Here is a 25,020-nt window from a genome sequence, read left to right on the forward strand (position 1 = left end):
CGGGGTTTCGCCACGTTGGCCAGGCTGGTCTCGAACTCCTGGCCTCAAGTGATCCGCCCGCCTTGGCCTCCCAAAGTGCTAGGATTACAGGCATGAGCCACCGCGCCTGGCCTCAACTCCTTTTCTGAAGTTTCCTCTTCCTTCCCTCATGTGGGCCTCTGCACAAGGTAATTGGAGTGTCCATATTAACAGCTAAAAGGAATAGGAACACTGACCCATTAATTTAGAATTCACGGTTTCAGACACAGTTCAGCCACATTTTTGTATAAAACTGAGCAAGTGTAGAAGTTCTAGGTCTCAGTTCCCTCATCTGTAAAAGGGACATACTGCTACACCCTAGAGTCCTGAAAGGACTAATGGAGATAGAGATCCTCAGTAAACCATAAAGCATTGTGTCAAAACATGCACAGAGTTCTGATTATTCTCCGCTCATTCTCCCCTTCAGATAATCAAAAGTACTTTTAAGCATCTAATATAAGGATAACATCATGTTGAATCACACACAAGGAAATCTAAGATATGGTGATGGCTGTCAAGGAATTCATAGTCTAACCAGGGAGACACACATCTGTGACATTAGTGACAACCCGAGGTTGAAGAGATCTAGTACCATGAAGATATGCATGACTGCAGAGGTGAAAGACAGCACAGGGCACGGTGTGCTGTGAAGATTCACTCCCATTTGTAGGGGTGGTGTATATTTCCCCAACCCTTGAAGTGAGGCACAGTTACGCATTTTGCTTTGGCCAATGAAATGTGAGCAAAAGCGCTAAGCATCATTTCCAGCAGAAATGTTCAGTCAGCGCATCTTTTCCTTCTGCCACCATTGTTGCCAATACTGTAGTCTAGATTGTGACTGTATCATCAGTTTTAGACAGAGAATGAGGACAATGACAAAGGAAGCCGTGTCTTCAGCCAACTTACCATGGACATTTAGCAGAAAGAGTTGTTATAAGCCACTGAGATTTTTGGTTGTTATTACAGTCTAACCTAGCCTGTGCTGAAGGACACGAATGGTGACAGAAAGGCTAATAGAACAGGTGGGACCTGCACTAAGTCCTAAGGATAGGGATGTCACACAACACTGGCATAGGGCTTGACGGTCATGTTAGAAAGTGCTTCATGGGACTCATGAGCCAATGTCATTACCTGTCTGTTCCTCTTAGTACATCCCATGAGGGCAAGAACCATGGTGTTCTCATTCATGGCTACATCCTTGGTGCCAAGCATAGTGGCAGACACATGCTAGGGACTTAACACATGGGTGTCCAATAAATCCCCAGAAAGCTAGATGGGATCTATAGAGGAAGAAGGAGGGAGAAAAGCAATTCCACGGCTTGACATCTCAAGTTAGGAATGAGGAAGATGTGGCGTTGGACATGAAGAAAGCCAACTTTACAGATCACTGTAAGATACACAGGAAGAAATCTGGTTAAATTATAATGATAAAGGTTAAAAAAAAAAAGATGGCGCTGGGTGCAGTGGTTCATGCTTGTAATCCCAGCACTTTGGGAGGCTGAGGTGGGTGGATCAGCTCAGGTCAGGAGTTTGAGACCAGCCTGGCCAACATGGTGAATGCCCGTCTCTACTACAAATACAAAAAATTAGCTGGGCGTGGTGTTGCATGCCTGTAATCCCAGCTACTTGGGAGGCTGAGGCAGGAGAACTGCTTGAACACAGGAGGCGGAGGTTGCAGTGAGCTGAGATCGTGCCACTGTACTCCAGCCTGGGCGACAGAGTGAGACTCCATCTCAAAAAAAAAAAAAAAAAAAAAAAGATGGTACCGTATATGGATGATGACAGCCATTTCTATCCTCCTGCCCTGGTTAGCATACTTCTGTGGTATAATCTGCTCTACCAGTTCTGGGGCCTAAGAGAATGATTAACAACGTTATGATTAGAAGTGACCCAAGATTTGACAACTTAAGATCTATATCTCCTCTCTTTTTTAAAAAGCACTCTAATTTGTACAGTGTAGACATATTTAAACCTCATCTTTTATTTTAAAAAAATCTTCCCGCTTAATTTTCAACCCTTGACTTAGTGAATTTAATTAATAGTATCAGGTTTTATCTTTCTTAATAAATAACTTCTACATGAAGTTCACTCTACAATGAAGAAGACAAAGTAACTCTTAAGCTCAAAGCTGTACAGAGATGAATCAGAACATTTCCTTTAGGCAAGAAGGGGCTGAGACAATTATGCTAGACCACTGAATTTGTGGGGGAAATGTATTAAGAAATTTCACACCATCCACTAGCTATAATGCTTTTAGGAATTGCTGCTCATCTTCACAATGAGATCCCTGGTGGTGGAGGAAACTGGTTTGGCAAGCAAGTATCTTTAGGGCTGAGGTGGTTCTGTGCACTATTATTCTCTGATTAATGGGGAAGGCCACAGGTGTCATTTGGATAGGTCAATAAATATTAATTGGCTGTAGGGATAGATTTTTAACTTTGTGTTCTTTTAGTTGCTTAGGGATTTTACAGAGGGGAAAAAAAACCCGTAAAATACTCCTGTTTTAGAATGCACAGCATTTCCCAATTATTGAATAATAGAGAAGTCAGAGAAAAAAATCTGTATTTTAAACACTCATTGGTTAATGGGGCATTACAATTGAACTCTGTTTATTTATCAAAATTTATATCCCATTTCCTTCCCAAAAGAATTAAGTGGCTTACAATAAAAGGTACACACAGTCTATTATGTTCTAAATTTAGAAAAGTAAAATTTAAAGCCAAATATAAGAAAGAGAAAGTAATTCTATAAATTAACGAGGCGAAATATTAGTTGGAACCACATTCAACCATTTCTGATCCACAAAAACAGCAATCTTATATGATTCTATCTGATTTAATTACTGCAGTTGCAGGTTTAACTTGAAACTTCCTAGCAAAAAGGGAAACATGATAAACTATACTATTTTCCCTGTTAACTAAATTCTTACATGCAAACCCTTTGAGAGACAGTATTTTCTAGATACTGAAATCTAAAAGAAATCTGCATTTCAGTTTTTTATCCAAGGGCAATTTAACAATATAAAGGACATCTCCAGGGATGATATTACCAAAGAAGTAGAGATTTCCTTCATGGGATCATCACTTACAACTGTATTGACTGAATGCAATGGAAGTGCTGTTCGTAAGAACACAACACTTTTCAGAGAAGGCACAGGAGGCGGGGACAGGGTGGGGGCGGGGCTAAGTAAATGAAAGTCTGAAACTCTAGCTTTGCTATCCTGTGCCCTGATACAATGTTATCATTCAGAATCCCTAAAACAGTGTTTTCTGACCCGATGGGTCCCAGAAGTGCTGCCCTCCGAAGGTTCACCGATAAGGAAGCCAATAATATGTCTTCTGCTCATCTAGTGTTGACTGCGGGACAGCTCAGAGCCTTCAACAGCTGAGGTGTGTTTTAGGGGCTTTCTCTGAGAGCAGGACATTGTATACAGTGTTTCCCGAAATTATGTGAGTGTGGAATCTCTTTTTCTTTCAATACCAGTTACTAAGCTGGTAGAGTGCTCAGCTCAAAAACTTCTTAGAAAATTTGACCAAGATCAGTATTATTCAAACTATGACCAATCAGTGGTCACAAACAGCGTTTTAAAAGAGTAGCAAAGAAAAAAAAATCAAAAAGCAGGGCACACAGTGCAAGTCAGAACTGTTGTGTGACATTTTTGTTAGTTAAGTGTGTGAATTCAGGCACAGTCCGGTGCAGCTGGGTAAGTGCCTGGCTCAGCTGTGATGCCTGGGACGGGGGCAGGCAGGGGTGAGACCTGACATGTCACATCGTGGGGTCTGGCTCCATCCTGAGCAGCAGGGAACATGTCATGTCTTTTTACCCATCAGAAAAATCACTTGGGTTGCTGATTGTCAAGGACAGAGAGACAGATGGGAGTTAAAGATCTCAGGGGTAGAGGAACAGGTATAAGAAGTAGTTAAGAAAAATTAACCAACACTTGGATATAAGACAAAAGGAGGACAGTGTGTCTTTCAATGTCACAGTACAGCAACACTTAATGGGCCCTCCTAAGGATTACTTACTTCACTAGGGCAGTGCTGTCCAACAGAAATACAATGCAAGCCACATTAAGTAATTTACAATTTTCTAGTAGCCACATTAAACAATTGGAAAATGGAAGTGAAATTAATTTCAATATTTTATTTAAGCTAATATGTCCAAAATACTATCATTTCAATGTGTAATCAATATGAAATTGTTATGAGACATTTTACATCTTTTTAATACAATGTTTGTGAATTCTGGCATGTATTTTACACTTTACAGCACATTTCAATTCAGACCAGCTACATTTCAAGTGCTCAAGGCCATCACTGAAATGAACAGCCCAGCTCTAGGGAAATGCATTTTTATCTAACTTTGCTAGTGATTAGGGCTCAGACTCTGGGAGAGTAGTTGTTAATTTGTAGAACATTAATATGTTACAAGTAATTTTTGCAACTTTCTGCTAAGAAAAAAAAAAGATAACCCCAAAGGTGAGGATTTCATTGCCAGTAGAACATTAACCAGTTTTGTATCCACCTTAGTCATCTATTCTAGTATTTTCTCTTTTCCTCTAGCTGCTGTTATGATTTGTGTTATGCCTTTGGTTTCAACTGTTTTTATTAGGCTGTGTCTAGGCAGCACTACATGTGTGTTTATGTATGTGTGTGATTCTTCCTGGCTTGAGGTTTTTTGAAACCTTTTCAAATTCTTGAAAGCACAAGTGCTTCCTGGTGGCTTGGTTATCAGGTTTAGAAGATTCTCAGCCTCTCTTAGGTTCCTTTGAACTGGTGTTGGTAGCCAGCTCATGAGTTAAATAAATCTTAGGCATGCACTCACTGCATGTTTTAAAACTTTTATTTTAAGCAACCTTATTGAGTATAATTGATACACAATAAACTGCGTATATTTAAAATATCCAATTTGATAAGTTTTGACACATATATATATGTACCTGTGAAACTATTACCACCATCAATATAGTGAGTATATCTGTAACTCTCAAAGATTCTTCCTGCGTTGTTATAATCCCTGCCTTCTGTCCTTTCCCAGGTAATCACTGAACTGCCTTGTCACTACAAATTAGTTTACCTTGCATTTATAGAATTCTATATAAATGCAATCACACACTACCTTTTTTTCTCGTCTGGCTTCTTTCACTCAGCACAATTATTGTGAGATTCAGCATGTTGCTGTGTATACCGTTGTCGCTTGGTGTCTGCAGGGAATTGGTTCCAGGACCCCCAAGGATGCTCAAGCCTCTTATATAAAATGGCACAGTATTTGCATATAACCTATGCACATCTTCCTGTATACTTTAGTCTCTAGATTACTTATAACACCTAATACAATGCAAAACTATGTAAATAATTGTTATACTATATTATTTTTAAAAACTTGTATTATTTTTCACTGTTGTATTTTTTTCCAAATATTTCCCATCTGCAGTTGGTTGAATGTGTCGATGTAAAAAATCTGCAGATATAGAGGGCCGACTGTATCAACAGCTGGTTCCTTTTCACTGCTGTGTAGATATCTGTTGTACAATATACCATGGTCTGTTTATCTATTTACCTGCTGATGGATATTTGAATCATTACCCACTGTCAATATGACAGCCTGTTTTTAACTCTGACCTAGGTATTAAGGAGGTAGACTCCTTAGGGCTGACCACCACTATGGGTGGGGAGGACCCACAGGAGCAGGGTCGGGGGCTCCCACACTGCTGACCTGTGTGGCTGACTAGATGGCAGAGCCATTAACCACAGTGGCTCAGCGTAAGTCCAGTGGATGAACACACGCCGAAATGAGTGAATGTATGAATGGAGAACATGGGAGAATGAATAGAAAGAACAGCTTTGAAAATGGGGTCAGGAGTCCATCTTGGCCAACGTGGAGTATAACAGATTTGCCTTGGCATCCCAGCAGGCAGCTGTTACCCACCTGAGAGCAAAGGTGGCCTAGCCCAGGTTAGCCAAGGTTGGGCCGTACCCACTATTTATAACCTTGTGGCATGTGGTTAGGAAAGAGACTTTGCTCAAAAGACAACTCAATTCTTTGGAGCTCAGATGCTGCTTATGGACTTAGGGATGACGTGTGCCCTCTCATCCTTGTTCCCATCCTCATTCCAGGTCTGTATAAAGGCAGGTCATGTAGGGGTGGGGTACTGAGGGCCAGGGTCAGAGGAGATCAGATACTTTCAAGCTGAACTAAATCTCTATTTCGCAGATTTGGTCATCAAAGAAGGGTCAACTCTTTGAAAAATGGCATTAATGCCTTAATCAGTGCTATATATAAAATTCCTGCAAACTCATCCTGCTATGCCCTGTTTAGTTCACCTGCTGGGACAGACCTGGTTTTAGGACCACACAGGAACATTTGATTCTGCTGAGTTGAAGATTGAGACTTGCAATTTTCTAGTGTTGTTTCCAACAAATTCACACTCAGGAGCTCTCCTTTAGGGAGGAGGCAAGAAGGATTTAGGGATCAGAGACGTAGGAGCCACGTGTCATGAACTGTTGTCCAGTGGCAAAGTGACTCTTAACTCTGTCATGACCTGCCACACCCCGGGCAGAGCAGCTCAGGGTACAGGGCATGGGGCTCGTGAGCCCTGCCTGAAGATGGCTCTCCAGTGGGCAGGGTGCTTGGTGCAGAGAAAAAGTAGCCCTTGAAAATGCAGCTGGAGCATTTTCCTAAAGGGGCAGACTTGGCAAGACAGGCTGGGTTGCTGAGCATTAGAGAAGCAATCAGGCCGGACTCAGTGGCTCACGCCTGTAATCCCAGCACTTTGGGAGGCTGAGGAAGGCGGATCACTTGAGGATAGGAGTTCGATACCAGCTTGGTCAACAGGGCGAAACCCCATCTCTACTAAAAATACAAAAATTAGCTGGGTGTGGTGGCACACGTCTGTAATTCCAGCTACTCAGGAGGCTGAGGCATGAGAATCACTTGAACCCGGGAGGCTGAGGTGAGCCGAGATCTTGCCACTGCACTCCACCCTGGACGACAGAGTGAGACTCCATTCCAAAAAAACCAAAACCAAACAAAAAAAAACAAAAAAAAAAAAACAAAAAAAGAAAAGAAAAGCAATCAGAAGCTTATCTAATGCACTGCCAGCAGAGAGAAAGGCGCCTGTGTCTGCTTGGCTTTGTCCTCCCCATCACGTTACCTGCCTGTTTGCCATGTCAGCATCCGTCTTCATCCACTGTGTCCCTGCCATCCCCCACGTCTGGATCTCCCTCAGAGACTGTAACTGTGCCCCCTACCTCATCCTCTCTCGCCTCAGGACTTTCAAATGTTTCTTCTTCTTTGGAGTATTTCTGGTATAAAATTTCTGACTGAATGAGAACATTTTCTGGGTTTTATTTTTCTGAGTCTCCCCTCCCCCATCACACTCTTCTAGATGAGTGAATGGTGTCACAGCCCGTCTGTCACCCACTCTGTGTTCATTTATTTATAGCCTCGATGATTCTTCCAGGGTTTGGAGAGGTTTATTCTTTCCATTTTAAGTCAACTCTCTGGCTCCCTTCTTTTTCTTTGGCCCCACATCTGATCTGGCATTTCCGTCCTCTGGCTGCCATGACCGCGCCTGCATGATTCTGTTCCCAAGGTCTTTTTACTATTGGAAATTGGGTTCTTGTTTGAGGACTCTGGGTTCAATTTCCTAATTCTTGTCTTTGATTTCCTTTCTTGTCTTCCCTATTCAAACAAGCACATCCCTAGGCCACTCTTTGGGGAATAGCCTAGAAGAACAGAATTCCCAGTTGAAGTTATAACGAAGAAACATGAGACCCAGTGCCTGAGCCCAAAGTGTGGGTGCTGCTCCGAGGGACTGCAGGGAACATAACTCTACAGTCTTCTTATCTTAAGAGAGAGGCCAGTGAGCAGGAGGAGACTAGAACGTGGGTCCCGGAGGGAAACTGATGCAGCCTCACGTGAACTCACAGCAGCAGGAACCCTTGGCTCCCAAGTGAACAAGACTTTTTCAGTCCACCCAAAGGCTCAAGGCTAGCTGAAAATTCATGACACGATAATTCTCCTACATTCTCATTTTTCTCTATTAAAATATAACTCCTCAAAACACAAGCCATTCCAAAGCTTGAGTTCACAGCTCTGATACTTAAACACCAATTCTGACTTTATAAGAGGGTTAGAAAAATACAAAGCCATTTTGGGGGGCTCTAAACAACAATTTTAGCCTTTGAAAGGCAGCATCAAATAGCTCTAGGGAACTCCATGAAAAGTCACCAACTCGTTAGTTGAGACTCACTATGAACTAGAGATAATTTCTAGATATTAAAAGATAGAATAATACTAAGCTCTCATGTTAAATTTCTCCTTCTTTTTAATAATATGTTACGGTTGACCCAGGACAATATTTTTTTTTCTTTTTTTTTTCTTTTTGAGATGGAGTCTCACTCTGTAGCCCAGGCTGGAGTGCAATGGCATGATGTCGGCTCACTGCAACCTCTGCCTCCTGGGTTCAAGTGATTATCCTGCCTCAGCCTCCCGAGTAGGTGGGATTACAGGCATGCACTAACACACCCAGCTGATTTTTATATTTTTAGTAGAGACAGGGTTTTCCCATGTTGGCCAGGCTGGTCTCGAACTCCTAAACTCAGGTGATCTGCCCACCTCAGCCTCCCAAAGTGCTGGGATTACAGGCATGAGCCACTGCACCCAGCAGACCCAGGACAATGTTTCAAGGAAATATTACTATGTTAATAAAAAGAGTGTCACTGGGAGTGATCGCACTTATGACCCTTGCATGAAAGGACCTCCATATTTCAGCTACGTCAGTGATGATCTCCACTGCAGATGGAGAGAGTGGCACACAGAGCGCCCCTAACATCAGTGCAAAGGAAGAGGAACAATTACATTGCAAATGGTGAGATGCCTACTCCAGTGTTCCTTCTCTTGACCTACTCTAGCTCTCAAAAACTCGACATAATTATACACAATGAGACTCCTTGAGTTCCACCTGATGTTCTCAAATTCTTCTTTCCCAGTGACGAACTGTGCTGCACTAAATTCATAGTCACTGGACTCCCCAGGAAACCAAAAATCTCAGGATGACGACATTTGAGTAAAAAGGTTCCAGGTGACAACTCGTGTATGAAAAGTGGTGACTGCACCTTCCTTTGCAACAAGAGGCTTTCAGCAATTCTTCAAGCACCAAACCATGCATTGAACATCTGCATAAGTTCTGGGTTATCATGGTTATGACTTCCTCTGTTCTCAAAGACACTCATCCATGTTTACATGGGTTGTTAGGGTATTTCTTTACTCAAATGACTCTTCTTTTCCTGGGATGCTCCAAATATTCAAAGAAGATCATGGCACTTTGAGGATGGACACAGAGAATCAAACATGATGGATCTCCCTCCCTCTGCATCCAGAAAGGCCCATCCTTTGTCTGACTCAGGACTCGGGGAAGTGCGAGATGGAAGCTGTTCAGAGATCATCATCAGACTTTTCTGCTCTCTCTTGACACAACAGTCTCAAGCCCCCACACTTCACTGGCTGCTACTGAAACATGCTCACAAGAAATCCTGAACTATGCTTTGACCCAGAGTTACCAAAATGGATGATATATTTCTAAGGATAAACTGTCATCTTCATATATTCATGAACAGGGACAGTACCGCCATGAACGATCTGTCTGAAAATGCCCTCCCACTTTCCTCTAAGGGACACTGTTCTTGGACAATCACTTACAATGTCTTTCCTTAAAGGTTATTCTGTGCTGAAAGTATTATAAGCATCCCATCATGATTAATGGAAGGCAGAGAAGCCACTTTTAAAGAGATAAAATAGAATCACAGTTTAAGTCAGCAAAACGGTCAAGTAAATTGTGATGCCTCTGCTTATCATGGAGCTGCATTAAAGAGAAATTAACTCCAGAGGTCAAGACAATACTATAGTGTAGGGAGAGAATTATTGCTCCTCCCTGAAGACTTTTCTCCCTGAGGCAAGACAGCACATACCATAGATTAAACTTTCATCAGCAGATCTTGGAATTCCATCAATCTTTCATTACTGTCATAGCCAGACAGTAATGAATCCCCTACTAGATGTCATCAGGAAACTCTACTTCTTCCAAACTGAGACCCCACCTAATCACTCCTAGGGGAAAAAAAAAATGACCAAGAAGAAACAGAGATAACTTTCAGATTAGCTCAAAAACAAAAGAGACCCATTATTCCTTTTTGCTTTCTTTCCTTTTTTCTTTTCTTTTTTTTTTTTTGATACAGACTCTCGCTCTGTCACCGAGGCTGGAGTGCAGCAGTGCAATCTTGGCTCACTGCAACCTCTGCCTCCCAGGTTCAGGCGATTCTCCTGCCTCAGCCTCCCAAGTAGCTGAGATTCCAGGTGTGCACTATCACACCTGGCTAATTTTTGTATTTTTAGTAGAGATGGGGTTTCACCATGTTGGCCAGTCTGGTCTCTAACTCCTGGCCTCAAGTGATCCACCTACCTCGGCATCCCAAAGTGCTGGGATTACCGGTGTGAGCCACTGCGCCCGGCCGAGACCCATTATTTCTAAATCACTGTCACCTAAAACACTGCCCTTTATCACAGACAATTTCTACTAATTTAGAAAGGAAGTCTCCTTGGCACAACGGCTGCAGTATCACCTGCAGTGTGGTGTAAACAGAAAGAAGAGCCACACTGGCTTGCTCAGAAAAGCTTTCCTGACTGCCCTCCATATGGTGGACAGACCCTCTGCGCTGTGTGAGTGGCTGTCTCCTTTAGTCAGTGCTAATTCAATCTTAAAGGTCAACCAGGGAGGGGACAGGCAGGACCAGGCAGGAGACAGTAAACCACACCAGTCATCTGAATGGAGAATAGCACATAGAATTTTAACTAGTAACTACAATGGCAAAAGGGGATCCTGAGAAAGCTCCTATGGAGGCTGCAACTGTAAGAAGGGGGCTCTGACCTGCAGGGTTGAGGGAACAGAGGAGAGAGGTTGCAATAATTAAAACATAGAAGCTTCATGGAGAAGCCTCCTGGAGCAAAACCTCTGACTGCAGAGGAAGAGGCATTGTTGGCTGCTGGTGGTGTCCCTAGGCTTGAAGGAGGGACCCCAGGGCCAGGACCCAGACTTAAAAAGAGGGCTTGCCTGCTAGCTGTGCTGGAATCTCTGAAGAAGCCGTGTGATGAAGCCAGTTCTGCATTTCTGTGAAGTTGGAAAAACTGCAAACTGGATTCAGAACTGATGCAACTGGGATAAAGATGTGTTTCTAGGATGGTGCTCAGAGAAACAGGAAGCAAAGGAGGGAGCAAGTTCCTCCTTCCTCCTCCACCTGGCAGTTCTCCTTCGAGTGCTGCACAGTCACCAGAGTCTAACAGGTAGCAGACGAGAGAAGCAGGAGCATAGTTTGCAGAGTCCCAGCCCCAGCATCACAAAGCTGAGTGGGGAAGTGTGGGTTTGGAGCTGAGGGGACAGCTGCTTAATGACACTAGTACGGGAAGCAACAGGCTGTGGGGGTGAGAAACTTGAGGTGACTGGTTTTCACACTGCGTCGGAACGTTAGCTGTTAAACTTCTTTGGTGGTTGAGTTTTAACTTGGCAAATGTCTGTGCAACTAGAGACTCTAGTTCCCAGAGTCCTCTGCAGCTGAGTGTGGCCAGTGGGGTGTGAATGGAATGTGAGTGTACCTGAGGTACGCAAGTTCCAGGTGTCTTTAACTTGGAGACAACTCACTTGGTCTGGTCAGGCCAGGACGGCAACTGAGGGATGGCAGAGCAACAATCTGGAAGGAGCCTGAACCCCTGAGTGGCACAGAGCTGTTCTGCCAGGCGGCAGTGCCCACTGCAGCTGCGGCAGGAGAACTAACCTCTGGCACTGAAGCCAGTGGACTGCAGAGTACTTGTGGCAGCAGCCTGCCCTATACCCTTTTATAATACACAGAAGGCCGAGGCGAGAAGATCACTTCAGCCCAAGGTGTTCAAGGCTGCAGTGAGCTATGATCACATCACTGCACTCTAGCCTGGGTAACAGAGCAAGATGGTGGCTCACACCAGTAATCCCAGCACTTTGGGAGGCCGAGGAGGGCAGATCACCTGAGGTCAGCAGTTCGAGACCAGCCTGACCAACACGGTGAAACTCCGCCTCTACTAAAAATACAAAAATTAGCTGGGCATGGTGGCGCATGCCTGTAATCCCAGTTGGGAGGCTGAGGCAGGAGAATTGCTTGAACCCAGGAGGTGGAGGTTGCAGTGAGCCGAGATCATGCTACTGCACTCCAGCCTAGGCAACAAGAGTGAAACTCAATCTGAAAAAAAAAAAGAAAAACTTACCCAAGCTTAACTCTAAGGAACAGTAGCAAGGCTAAGCCGTGCTTTTAGGTACCCCCAAATGCTGCTAGTAGAAGACACAGCTAGGAAAGGAAATAGAGACTGCCAAAAAAAAAAAAATATATGGGCCCTTTCCACAACGACTTTCTATATACAGCAGCTACAAAGATTGCCTCGTTCCATTCTGAGTATGTTATTACTCAAATGTTCCTTCTATGAAGAGCTGGGCTGTGCTGAGTTCCCATACCTGGGTCCCCCGTTCTTTTTCTTAATGCTTTGAAAATGTGGAAACTATTCTCAGCTCATGGACCCACAAAAACGGGCCTCAGGAACATGGTGTGTCCACCTTTGCTTTCCATTCACTCATGTGGTCTTATCTCTTCAATGAAGAAGCCAGACTGTAAGGACAGGGACCATGCCATAGCCTTCTGTGTCCTGCTGCTGCCTAACATAGTATTTAGGACGTATCTGACCCAGCCTCTCCTCCCCTGCCAACCCCGGGACATTTAGACCGTTCACCATCTCTTGTCAAGATTAATAGAGTAGCTTCCCATTTGGGCTGGCAAAAATACCTGGGGTGTGTTTTTTGCCCTGCCACAAACTACACGGGTCATCTAAGGTAATCGCACTCTTCTGTCTTCAGTTTCCTAACCTCTAAAATAAAGAGACTGAAAGACACTGATCCTAAAACACCTTTTAAATCTAAAAACCTATGAGTCAAAGTTTTGCATATTCTAAATAATTAATCCCAATATTCCTGAGGATCCCTGAACTCCTCCACAAAATAAAGCAGTGTTTTCAAAAGAAGTCAAAACAAAGCAGCAGAACAGCACTGGCATGAAAACGAGAACATAAAGTACATGTGACGAAGGCCTTTTTTAAAACAACCTAACCAGGCACAGGGGCTCGCACCTGCTATCCCAGCACTTTGGGAGGCCAAAGTGGGAGGACTGCTTGAAGCCTGGAGTTCAAGATCAGCCTGGGCAACAAAGTGAGACCCCGTATCTACAAAAATAAAAATAAAAATAAATCTGTAGTCCCAGCTACTCAGGATGCTGAGGCAGGAGGATCGCTTGAGCCCAGGAATTTGGAGGCTGCAGTGAGCGATGATCACGCCACTGTACTCCAGCCTGGGCAACAGAGCAAGACCCTGTCTCTAAAAATAAAAAGAAATAAAACAACTTGGGCCAGGGTCTTGGTAGATAAATACAGCTGGGAATACCTTAGAAGAGAATATGAAAAAAATTCGGTACAGTGGAGACTATATTCTTTAGACAAAAGTTCCTGAGATCATAATCAGATAGAACAATCAAGTCAAAGATAACCTTATTTGGAAATTTATGAATAATCTATGACACAGAAAGATTTTATTAAAAGTTGTTCATCAAAACCAGAAAAGAAAGGTATTAAACACCTTCTAGGAATAGAAGTTTGGCTACACAATCTGTAAGCATAAGCAACATCACAAGGTAAACACTGAACCTGAATAAGAGAGCACTGTTTAAAAAGCACTTGCACACATCATGACTATTGATGGTTGTGTGAGAAAACATTTTAAATGGTCCATTTTCAAGGCATGATAAATCTAAGTCCTGGCAGCCAGCCTGCAAATGTAACAAACCACATGGCTCGTGCACCTAGAAAGTCACAATAAGCTAACAGAATGTAGAGGAGGGGTCAGCCCATTAAAGGGAAGAAAGTTTTCTTATTGGGAAATGAAAATTAAGCGGGGAAGGGAATGAGGTATAACCTTATAAGGGGGATAATGAAATTTAGGCAACGTCCAGGAAGACTGTAGCCCCATAGTACTCGGCCAGTGAGGAACTGGGGGAGGGACAGGCGCGCTAGGAGATAAATTACCTGTTGTGACTGTCCCAGGTGTGCCTGCCCACCAGATACCCGATCTTGCAAGACTATTATTAAAAAGTCTCACTTTCACGTTCTTCGTGCCTCTAAGTCCATTCTTTGGGTTTGGATGGGTGAGTGTTTCTCATAGTTGCCATTCATTATGAAGAAATTTTATCTTCATTAGAGCAGGCCCAATGGGGTATCCACTTATAATATTCATTAACAGTAACTCCAATTTTTCTTAATAATCAAAAACAGCAGTTTAGTGTTACCACGAATTTAAATGAATGAGTTTACTAAAGACAGCAATATTTCCTGAAGTGTGTTCCATGTGATTGTGTTTCCACCGAGGAAACGGTTCCAGCCAAGCCTGGGAAATGCTTTCTTGCAGAGTCCTAGTGCATCTCAGTGTAGGAAAACCTCTGAGAGGGCCCAGTGTACTTGGTTTAGCTCAGTTTCCCAAGTGACTACAGAATCTTTTTTTTTTTTCAAGGGAAAACCATGAACACCTTACTTGATTAATCCTCATGGTACACTGATAGGGAAGCCTCTTGGAAACATCCCATTTGTGGGGTCTGAAACCTTCTGACAATATCCATTTTCCTTTCTTGTGGGAAATGGCTGAGACTAGCAGACTCTAGGGCTTATTGGCGAAGTACACAAGGATCTCTGTGCCCCTACCCAGAAGATAAGCCTGCATCAACCACAGGGCAAGAGGGGAGTCCCTGTTCCAAGTTCCCTGTGTTCAGAAATTACGTTTGGGCCGGGCGCAGTGGCCCACGCCTGTAATCCCAAAACTTTGGGAGGCCGAGGCATGTAGATCACCTGAGGTCAGGAGTTCAAGACCAGCCTGGCCAACATGGTGAAACCCTGTCTCTACTAAAAATACAAAAAATTTGCTGGGCGTGGTGGCGGGCGCCTGCAGTCTCAGCTACTTGGGAGGCTGAGGCAGGAGAATTGCTTGAAACCTGGGGGCAAAGGTTGCAATGAACTGAGATCGCACCATTGCACTCCAGCCTGGGGAAGAACAGTGAAACTCCGTCTCAAAAAGAAAAAAAAAAAAAGAAATTATGTTTGCTTGGCTTTGGTACTTCTGTAAAAGAATAAGGAGGAAGGTGTTCGCCAGGGTCTGAGTGAATAAGAAGAACGCTGAGGCTGGAAGTTAGCACAGGTCCCTGAAACTGGGTAGGGACATCCCTCCAAACTCACCTTTGGGAGAGTAGCCTGGCAGGCCCATAGAGACAAGATGAAAGGGAGCATTCGGTCATTGGGCTTGGTCGCCAAGGGCAGAAATGCCAGCTCTAACGCCCAATGCACACACCTGCGTACGTCCTCCTTTGCACAGTGGGCAGGAGCAAAGCAGGCCAACCTGGGTGCTCCTGGGGCTGAACTGGATTGGAAAGACAAAGCTCATGAAACCCCTTGCCCCAGCCTCCGTCTCTAGGGGCCGTGACATTTACCTTACTGATCAAAGGGAACAAAAGTCAACTATGGCCAAGAAAGAGGAGGCAGCCCTCGCTTTGCCAGGCAATAAAGCAAATGGGCCCCAAGAAACACCATAATAAAGACAGACATGGCTCTCAACAAGACAAAGTCTTCAGCATAGTCGTGCGACAACCAAAACCCCACAGAAGACTGGTATCAGATGTGACTCAACTCCTCGTGCTGTTCATAGTAAGAGGTCTCTCTAACTCAACCCTGGGGCTCAGTGGGGGTGTCATAGCCAACCACCTCCTCATGCAAAGTAAACTCATTCCTGAAGGAATTTCTTCCAAGCAAATCAAAACCACTTGAAAGCCTTAAGAAAATGTCACATCCAAAATACTTTGATAATTTCTGAAATTACGTGGCTCAGGGAAGCACTCTGGATTTGCAGAAAGATTTTGCACCCTTCATGTCTGGTATAATACATAGTTCTCTTATTCATTTTAACCACATCAAGAAATCCCTGAAGAGATTCCACTTTCTCAGTAAGGAAAGTTACAAAAGAGAATGCGAAATGGGCTTCTTTTTCGCAAGCAAAATGAAACACTTTTATGTTTTATTCATGCAAAGTGAAAACCCCTTTCCTTTGCAACATTGCAAATTGAATTTGCTCTTGTAAATTGCTGTTAAGGAAAAAAAAGGAATCAAAAGCAAAGGAAAGTTAAATAAAAAGCAGGAGTACAAAGACCCCTTCTTCTGGGGAATGGAAACTCAGGGGACCAATGGGGAGAAACAGAACCTTTCACTGGCAAACACACTTTTAAAATTTACCGTTTCCATGCCAATCCAGCTGAAGGCAGCCACAACCCCATGATCTCGCTGAGGTCCTGCTAGCTATGTGGAACCCTGAGCGTATTTCGAAATTACACTCATCTGCTTACACTGAGTGAGAATAAGAAGTGATTTAAAAACATGAGTAATACAGCCCACGTTTCAAAAACATAACCAAGGCAATGTAACCTAATTCACACTGATTTCAACAGGGAGTGGGAAGCTCTTCCTGCTTTGTAGGAGAACTGAACTCATCAGGGTCTGGAACAGCCGCTCATCCTCTAGATCACGTGATAAAGTGTTACTTCAAGTCTCCCTGAGGTCTGACTCCTCTCCGACTTCCACTGTCTTTAAAAGGAAGCCATGTCATTAGCTGCATCTGCTAGCATGTGTTTAAAAATCAAGGGCTAACATTCATTAAGCATCTGTCATGTCCCTATCACTGAACCGATTATTGTATACACATGCACATGCACATATATGTATGTGTTGTGGTCCTTATTATGATCCTCACTTCACAGATGAGAGAACTGAGGCTCAGAGAACTTGAATAATTTTGTCAACTGGAGTTTGAATCATTTGTTTCCTTCCAGACACGTAGCATGTGGCCTCCCTTTAAAGAGTTAGGGTGAACTGAAAACCTCATCAATACAATCCACTGACAATCTGACCTTAGGAAAACCCAAGCTCATCCACTCATACACGCATGGAATGTAACAAGCTCCACACTTTGGCTCCTGCCTCGCACACGTATGTAGTGTCACAAGCTCCACACTTTGGCTCCTGCCTCGCACACGTATGTAGTGTCACAAGCTCCGCACTTTGGCTCCTGCCTTAAAAACAAACTTGGAAGACAGAAACCAGGAAAAGCTCAAGCATCTTACACCCAGGGCCTTCCACCAAAGCTAAATGTTTTTAATGATGACCAAATATCACCAGAGAGCTTCCTTGTAAAATTAACCAATTCATGCATCTCTCCAGGGCTACAGCTCTGGCAAGCAAGGGAATGACAGGTGTGTGCACATAATCCATCCACCCCTTCCCCCAAAGCACCTGGCCCAGCTGTCATCATTCATCACTCCGGTACGAAAGCTCAAAGATGCAACTGTGCTCCTAGGAAGGCTTATCCAATCAGCAGTGAGAAGAAAGACACTTCAGCTCTCTCCTTTGCAGACCATTTCTCATGTCTGCTTCCAGCATAAATGCTTACTCTTTCACTGATGAATACTTGGCCATAATCCTTCCTTTCTGGTTTAGGTCTTGGAACTGAATCAAATGCGCTAATGCCCAGCGTTGGTTGACAAAGGCTGTGATAAGCCAAGGTAGACCACAACCCCATTAGAGAGGACCACAAGACTCAATAAAAAAGCAGAATGTTCAGAAATGGAACCATAAGCTCAGGAGAGCCGCCTCTCTGTTGTCGGGGATTTTTTTCCTCTTTTGCAATGCTCTTGTCCATTTTCAACAAAGCAATAACAAGCTATCATCCTATAGCTCGTCCCTAAATGCTAGGAGATGCTCTAGTACCTTAGGAATTGCCGAAGATTGACTATAATTTAAGAATTACCTGCATTTAATGTAGACCAATTACTTAAGAATGGTCTCTGAGCATAAAGTCTGTGATAACTGCTACTTTATTAGTTAAAATACACACTTGAAAATCGGAACTCGTTTCCAGTCATCCTGGAGAACAGAAAATTCATAACACATCTAAGATGCATTTCTTATAAATAACACATTTTCAGTAGAATTTCAGAAAAATACACATCAAACGGAATTTTGATATGACCAGACCTTTCAAGTGTTAAAAAAGTTTTGCCAATCCCAAAACCCAAAAATTCCTGATAATCATGATTTAGTGACCTGCGGGTTGTGATGAAAGGCTGTACAACGTCCCCCTTCAAGTAAGCCCTTGATGAAGAGAACAGCACAGGAGGGCCTCTGAAATGGCTGAGACTCCACTGAATGAAATGGAATTAATTTTAAAAAGACTGCAGAGAGGAGGGGAAAAAGGGGTTCAGATGGCCTGGGTTGGAAACTTGGTTGAATGAGGGGGGTCAGGAGAAGACACATGCAGAACTAGAAGGCAGGATCAGGATCAGAGCTGACAAAAGATTTGAGATACAGAAACCAGGAAGGGAAGCAGTTTGAAGGCTTTAAGAGGCAGGGAACTAGAGACAAGCTTTCATTTTTTACATTTCTATACAGAGGCTACATGAGTTTCATATTCGGTGAAATGCTGCGAGACTGTGCTTTGGTGTTCAGCTAGACCAGGGACACGGGCGAGGTGACCCGGACTGCCCCACCCAGGGACTCACCGTCCATTGTCGCGGCCCACGCCCCACACGCGGATGCTGACGATGGGCTGCGAGTGCAGCACGCTGCGGTCCATGGGGTCCACCAGGCTGAGCATGTCATTCTCCAGGATCAGGTACATGTCTTTCCCCTGGGACACAACGAGAAAACACGCTGTCTTCCTCATGCAGGCTCGAAAGCCTAATTGTGTGTGTGGCCATCTAGGAATGCCATGTCAACCATCAAAAGAAGCCACCCTGGGGTCTGTAATTTGTCTGCCTAAGAAACTTCCTTTCTGGACAAGAATATTGATATCTTTCAGTTTCCCCTCATACACCCGATTTCTCTCTCCCTCTCCGAGTCCTCTGAAATGTGTCCCCATCCTGCTTTCCAGGCTGCTCTTAAATTTAATTATTTACACTTCTGAATCTTTATGACAAAAGGCTAATGGTGGGTTCCCTGGAGAATTAAGTCTTTTACTAATTCCATGCCCATCAAACTCTTAGAACCTCTCTCTCCCCATTCTTCTGGCCAGGTCCTACCAAGCATCCCCTCGATGGCCTTTCCAAAAACCCACAGCGATATCTGCTTCTTATCAGCTTTTACACCACTTCCTAGCTGTGTGGTCTGCCTGGCAGACAGCAGGCAAAGCTTCGTGACATTTCTCAGCACTAACATTAGCAAACATTTAAATGACAACATTAGGCTACCTGCTTAAGGTGCACTGGCTCATGAAATCTCTAAATTGCCCTCTGAGGAATTGGATTGTTACTATCCCAGTTAGCAGCTGGGGAAACTGAGGCTGAAAGGTTAAGTAACTTGCTCAAGGTCTGACATAGAACCTGTGGGTGCTGCTGGGATCCCAGCACAGGGGAACACCCAGGTTTCTCAACTCCTGCACTGTCCTTCAGAGTCTTACACTCTGGTGTCCCATCTCCCCACCTGTGTTGGCTCTTTGTGGGCAGAAGTACTAGACTATTCAACTTGATTCCCCCTGCAATCTCCCAGGCATAATTTTAGGACATCATTAAACATCTGTTGTACAGCTGAAAGACTCTCCTAAAGGTCATCTAGATGCTGGGGCACTGACGATGGAAGTTCTGGCTCAGCAGAACGGTGAGGCTTCTCGGTAGGTCTTCAAATCTCAAAGTAAAACAGATAAGTTGCTTTCTGGTATAGTTTTTGGGAATGATGTTTTAGTTTCTTACCAAACATTCTCAGAGTGAAATACAGCTCTGATGCTCAGGGAGGCAGAGATAGGTATCTCAGTGCCTCTGTCAGCCAGCATTGAAGCTGTGGCCCGTCTACAGCTGAGATCCAGCCTGCTCTCAAATCTTACCCAAAGAGCAGCTAAGCCATTTACAGATGAAAGCACCGGCAGAAAACAGAACTTGTGCACTGTTGTGATGAAACAGATTCACCAGCTACTCAGAAGGCTGAGCATGCTGCCTTAGAGCTATGGCTCCTCCAAAGGTCAGTCATTCACATGTTAGTATAAGTCACAACTACCTTCCTTCTAAATCCTAGCCAAGAAGGAACAGCATTTTTGACTGAAGGAGAGAGAAGACAGGTGGAAAATTTGGTGGGAAACACAGGCCTGGGTTTTTTTTTGTTTTTTTTTTTTTTTGAGATGGAGTCTCACTTTGTCACCCAGGCTGGAGTGCAATGGCATGATAGCTCACTGCAACCCCCGCCTCCCAGGTTCAAGTGATTCTCCTACCTCAGCCTCTCGAGTAGCTGGGACTACAGGTACATGCCATCATACCCGGCTAATTTTTGTATTTTTAGTAGAGATGGGGTTTCACCACGTTGGCCAGGCTGGTCTCAAACTCCTGAGCTCAGGTGATCCACCTGCCTCGGCCTCCCAAAGTGCTGGGATTACAGGCATGAGCCACTATGCTCAGCCATGCTTGGGTATTTGGATGGGAGATAATGCAGTGAGAGAGGACAGTAAAGTCAAACAACAAAAGAGTGTAAATGGCTTTTCTTGGATGGAAGAAAATTCTTCCAGCTCTCCCTTATGCCTAGAATCTAAAAGTCAGCTTGGCAATGCAGTGATTCAGCTCCACTTTAAGGAGACAAACTCCACCATGGAAAGGCTTGGAAACCTACCTCCCATTGGAACATGCTGCTAGAAGAAAATGTGAGTGGAGTCCCAATCAGCCCAACCAAAAAGCAGACTTTTCTACCACTGCTCTGTTCACTAGAAGCAGAGAGAACAACATCTATTCATGTAGCAAACATATTCCAAGATGCTCCCAAAATGCTTTTTCTACAGGTCTCAGAGCACACCAGGAATACAGCTTTTCCGGTTTGATATGAGTTTCATACACATTTGGTATCTGTACTTATTTTTTCCTTTCTGAAATTAACTAACGTTTCAAAATGGAATCACTCTGTTAAAAGGGAGAAGTATATAAATGTCAATTCCACAATTCATGTATAATGTTGATTCTTCAGACTCTAAGTAAAGAAGAGTGTTATAAAAGAATAATTTGTCAACTTTTAGAGCAGAGGCATCAACATTTTTGTGTGGACATGTGGAAGTCACCTTCTCCTTTGAGAATACAGGTCCTTCTTCCAGTCTGCAAAACTGCTCTTATACACTGGCACATCCCATTCTGCAGGTATGTTTAGGGGAGTTCTGGGCCCCTAAAGCTCACCCATGAATCTGTGTCACTTAGCTACTGAGAAACGCTCTCTCTCCAGGCCCCAGTCCTCACTGGCATCTGGCAGTGGGAAGGGATCAGTCACACGGGGGCACCATGCCTACACTTCCTGCATTAATGGGAAAAGGCACCTGATGAACACCTTGGAGCCCCTCAGTACCGTGTCACTGAGCTGTGGCGCTTCCTAAAACGCAGGAGAACGTAAACAGCCTGCAGTGCATCATTCTACATGCCACTTACCTCTCCCCAAATCCCGACCGTGTCTCGGATGTCATTTTTGCAGTAGGAAAGTTGCCTGATGCAGTTGTTGACCGCAACACTACTTTTACCGGGGGCAAGGTCCTCTTCTGCCATCTCTACCCATCCAAGAGAACGCACAGCAAAACACTGGAAGACAGAGAAACAGGACAGGAAGTCACTCCATGGTTTGGTCAATCATATCTGTTTACACTACTCCCCTCCAGCAACTGCAAGGTACTACACTTAATGCACCTTTATTTGCTTCATTATGTTCAATCATCTAATTGAGTTAACAAATCCTCTATTGCTGGAAATGAAATTCTATTTTTTGCTATTTAAAAAATGTAGTGACAAATATCTTTTTGCCTGACGTGTTCAGATTTCTTCCTTAGAATAGGTTACTAGAAGAAGGCCAGGTGTGGTGGCTCACACCTGTAATCCTAGCACCTGTAATCCCAGCACTTTGGGAGCCTGAGGTGGGTGGATTACCTGAGGTCAGGGCTTGAGACCAGCCTGGCGAACATGGTGAAACCCCGTCTCTGCTAAAAATACAAAAATTAGCCAGGCATGGTGGTGGGTGCCTGCAACTCTAGCTACTCAGAAGGCTGAACCAGGAGAATCGCTTGAACCCAGGAGGCAGAGGTTGCAGTGAACCAAGTTGGCACCATTGCACTCCAGCCTGGGAGACAGGGCGAGACTCCATCTCAAAAAAAAAAAACAGAATAGATTATGAGGGCCCGGCACGGTGGCTCACGCCTGTAATCCCAGCACTTTGGGAGGCCAAGGTGGGCAGATCACGAGGTCAGGAGATTGAGACCATCCCGGCTAACACGGTGAAACACCGTCTCTACTAAAAATACAAAACATTAGCCAGGCATGGTGGCGGGCGCCTCTAGTCCCAGCTACTCGGGAGCCTGAGGCAGAAGAATGGCGTGAACCCGGGAGGCGGAGCTTGCAGTGAGCCGAGATCGCGCCACTGCACTCCAGCCTGGGCGACAAAGGAGACTCCGTCTCAAAAAAAAAAAAAAGATTACCAGAAATATAAGTATACGGCTTATGGATACAAAAATTCCTAAGCTCCTGATACTTCTTATAAGGCAGTTTTTTAAATAGTGAGAAATGCAACCCTGTGAAATCTGTTATTTGGTAAGCACCTAGAAACGGTGGAGACAGAATGAATTAAAAACATGTTAGGCACTTGTTTCTAATAACGGAGAAGCAAGATGTTTTCTCTAATACCCAGAAAGGCAGCAAAACAAGGAAAAAAAGTATCCACTCATGATAACAAATAAGTGTGCCAGGTCCTATAGCGTTTGTGATGAGGGAATCTTTAAATGCTGAAGTGCTTGCAGAATTGACAGATTTGTGCTTTTAAAACCATTTATTCTTGTATCACTTAGAGATATTTTGTCTGAGATCATACTTCTTTTCTTTTTTAAAGTTCTGTAATTCAATTTTTCCCTTTAATTAAAAAAGTACTATATGTTGCTTATTGTAACAAGTAAAAAATCCAAAGACGTATGGAGAAAAAACTTCCCAGTGCAGGTGAGGGTGACTTGGCTACAGCGTTTGCCTTGCTGGTGATCACCAGGGTTGCCGCATGCCTGAGCTGGGTCCCTCATCTCTCTCTGCATCCCTGGTCCCATGCAAGCTGTCCAGCAGTTGCAGAGGCCACCTTCCCCAGATAGGAAAGGCAGACATGGAGCCACCCTTCCTTGGGAGCCAACAGACTGGATCTCGAAGAACAGCTTGTAAAGTTTCCAAATGTGAGCTTCATAACCAAATGAATGAATACAGCAAAGTGTCCTGAAGTGATCACATTCGGTCTAGCGCCACCTTCCCTCTTCCAGTCACCGTGCGCAGACTGGGCACCTCGTTCCTGAGTGGATGATCACACTTTGTCAGGGGAAAAAAAAACTCACCAAAATATCAAAGACAAAACAGCCCGTTTACGCAAACAGTGCACTGATCCTCACGTCCCAGAGGAGAAGGCTGTGTGACCACCTCAGCAGCCACTCTGCTGATGGTGCACAAGGTGCCTTTCACAAAGAAACCAAAAACAGAAGGCAGTCCCCGTGACAACCACAGAAGCTACTCAGGAGTCTGAGTCTTGGAGAAAGGTTCTGCACATGTGTACACACTGCAGGGAACCAGCCCGATGGTGAAGAGGAGGTCCCGAGCGCCAAAGCTGGCTGTGGCCAATTCAGAGCTGGCCAGGTCTCGCCTGGCCTGCCTGCCCCTCCGCAGCTCTGCTCCCTCAGTCTCAGACCAAAGTGTGTTTCTCCAGGTGGATGTGTTGGATATTCCACAGAAGCACCCCACCAAATGTGCTGCTTTATGAAAACGAACAATTGTGCCAGTCTGATCCCTAAGTGCCCAGGCCCTGCTCTCCAGAAAGTGCTGTGCAGCCCACTAACCTCTCTTCCATGTCGGTTCCCAACCCAGGCCCTAGTCAGTAAAATCACAGTGTCCCAGCTGACTCCCCTGGCCTGCCATTCCAACCTTGTCTCCTACCACGTCTATTCAAATGTCAAAAGTATTATCTCAGTCAGTCCACACCCCAACCCTTTGAGGTTGATACTAAGTTACTGTACCCATGTTATACATGAGGAAACTGGGTTCAGCACAAAGCTGGTGAATTGTAGATCTAGGATTCAAACCTGGGCAGTTTGGCTTCTGGGCTCATACACTTAACCACTTTGCTATATGCCTCTGAGATTTTTGTTGGGGGACAATGTCAGATGGGGTTAGGATGATAAAGAAGGCTGGATAAACAGCCGGTGACCTCAATACAGTTCTTTTTTTTTTTTTTTGAGACAGGGTCTTGCTCTGTCACCCCGGCTGGAGTGCAATGGCATGAACTCAGCTCACTGCAACCTCCACCTTCTGGGTTCAAGTGATCCTTCTGCCTCAGCCTCCCAAGCAGCTGGGATTACAGGTGCACACCACCGTGCCCGGCTAATTTTTGTATTTTGGTAGAGATGGGGTTTCACCAGGTTGGCCAGGCTGGCCTTGAATTCCTGACCTCAAGTGATTGGTCTGCCTTGGCCTCCAAAGTGCTGGGATTACAGGCGTTAAGCCACTGCACCCAGAACTCAATACAGTTCTGAGTGTATGTGGATCAAGAGTAGGAACAGCCTGCATTCTAATCTCAGCTCTCTGATGTACTGTGGGACCTTGGACAAGTCATTTACTAAGTCCCAATTTTGTTCGTTTGTAAAAATGGGAGCAGTAATAATAATTACTTCACAGGGTTTTCGTGAGGAGAAAATAATATAAGTAGTGAACTTAGAATATAAAAAACACTTGAACATTTGTTGAATGAATGAGCAAATAAATACAGTGTCATATAACTCTTAACTGAATAATCAAGAAGGAAAAATGAGAGATTTGTATTAGGGTGACC

At 44.3% G+C, this 25,020-nt stretch overlaps 1 protein-coding gene across 21 annotated transcripts in view; it reads right to left on the minus strand.

The window, feature by feature from the left end:
* The window catches only part of APBB2 (amyloid beta precursor protein binding family B member 2), a 398,765-nt gene that overhangs the window by 59,119 nt on the left and 314,626 nt on the right, over positions 1-25,020 (minus strand). For all 21 annotated transcript variants that reach the window (NM_001133964.2, XM_063723212.1, XM_024245652.3 and 18 more), the window contains 2 exon segments: positions 18,729-18,856; positions 21,615-21,761. In NM_001133964.2, the coding sequence (NP_001127436.2) occupies positions 18,729-18,856; positions 21,615-21,761 (275 nt within the window).

This window comes from Pongo abelii, chromosome 3 (assembly GCF_028885655.2).
Source record: "Pongo abelii isolate AG06213 chromosome 3, NHGRI_mPonAbe1-v2.0_pri, whole genome shotgun sequence".
Classification (NCBI taxonomy): Eukaryota; Metazoa; Chordata; class Mammalia; order Primates; family Hominidae; genus Pongo; species Pongo abelii.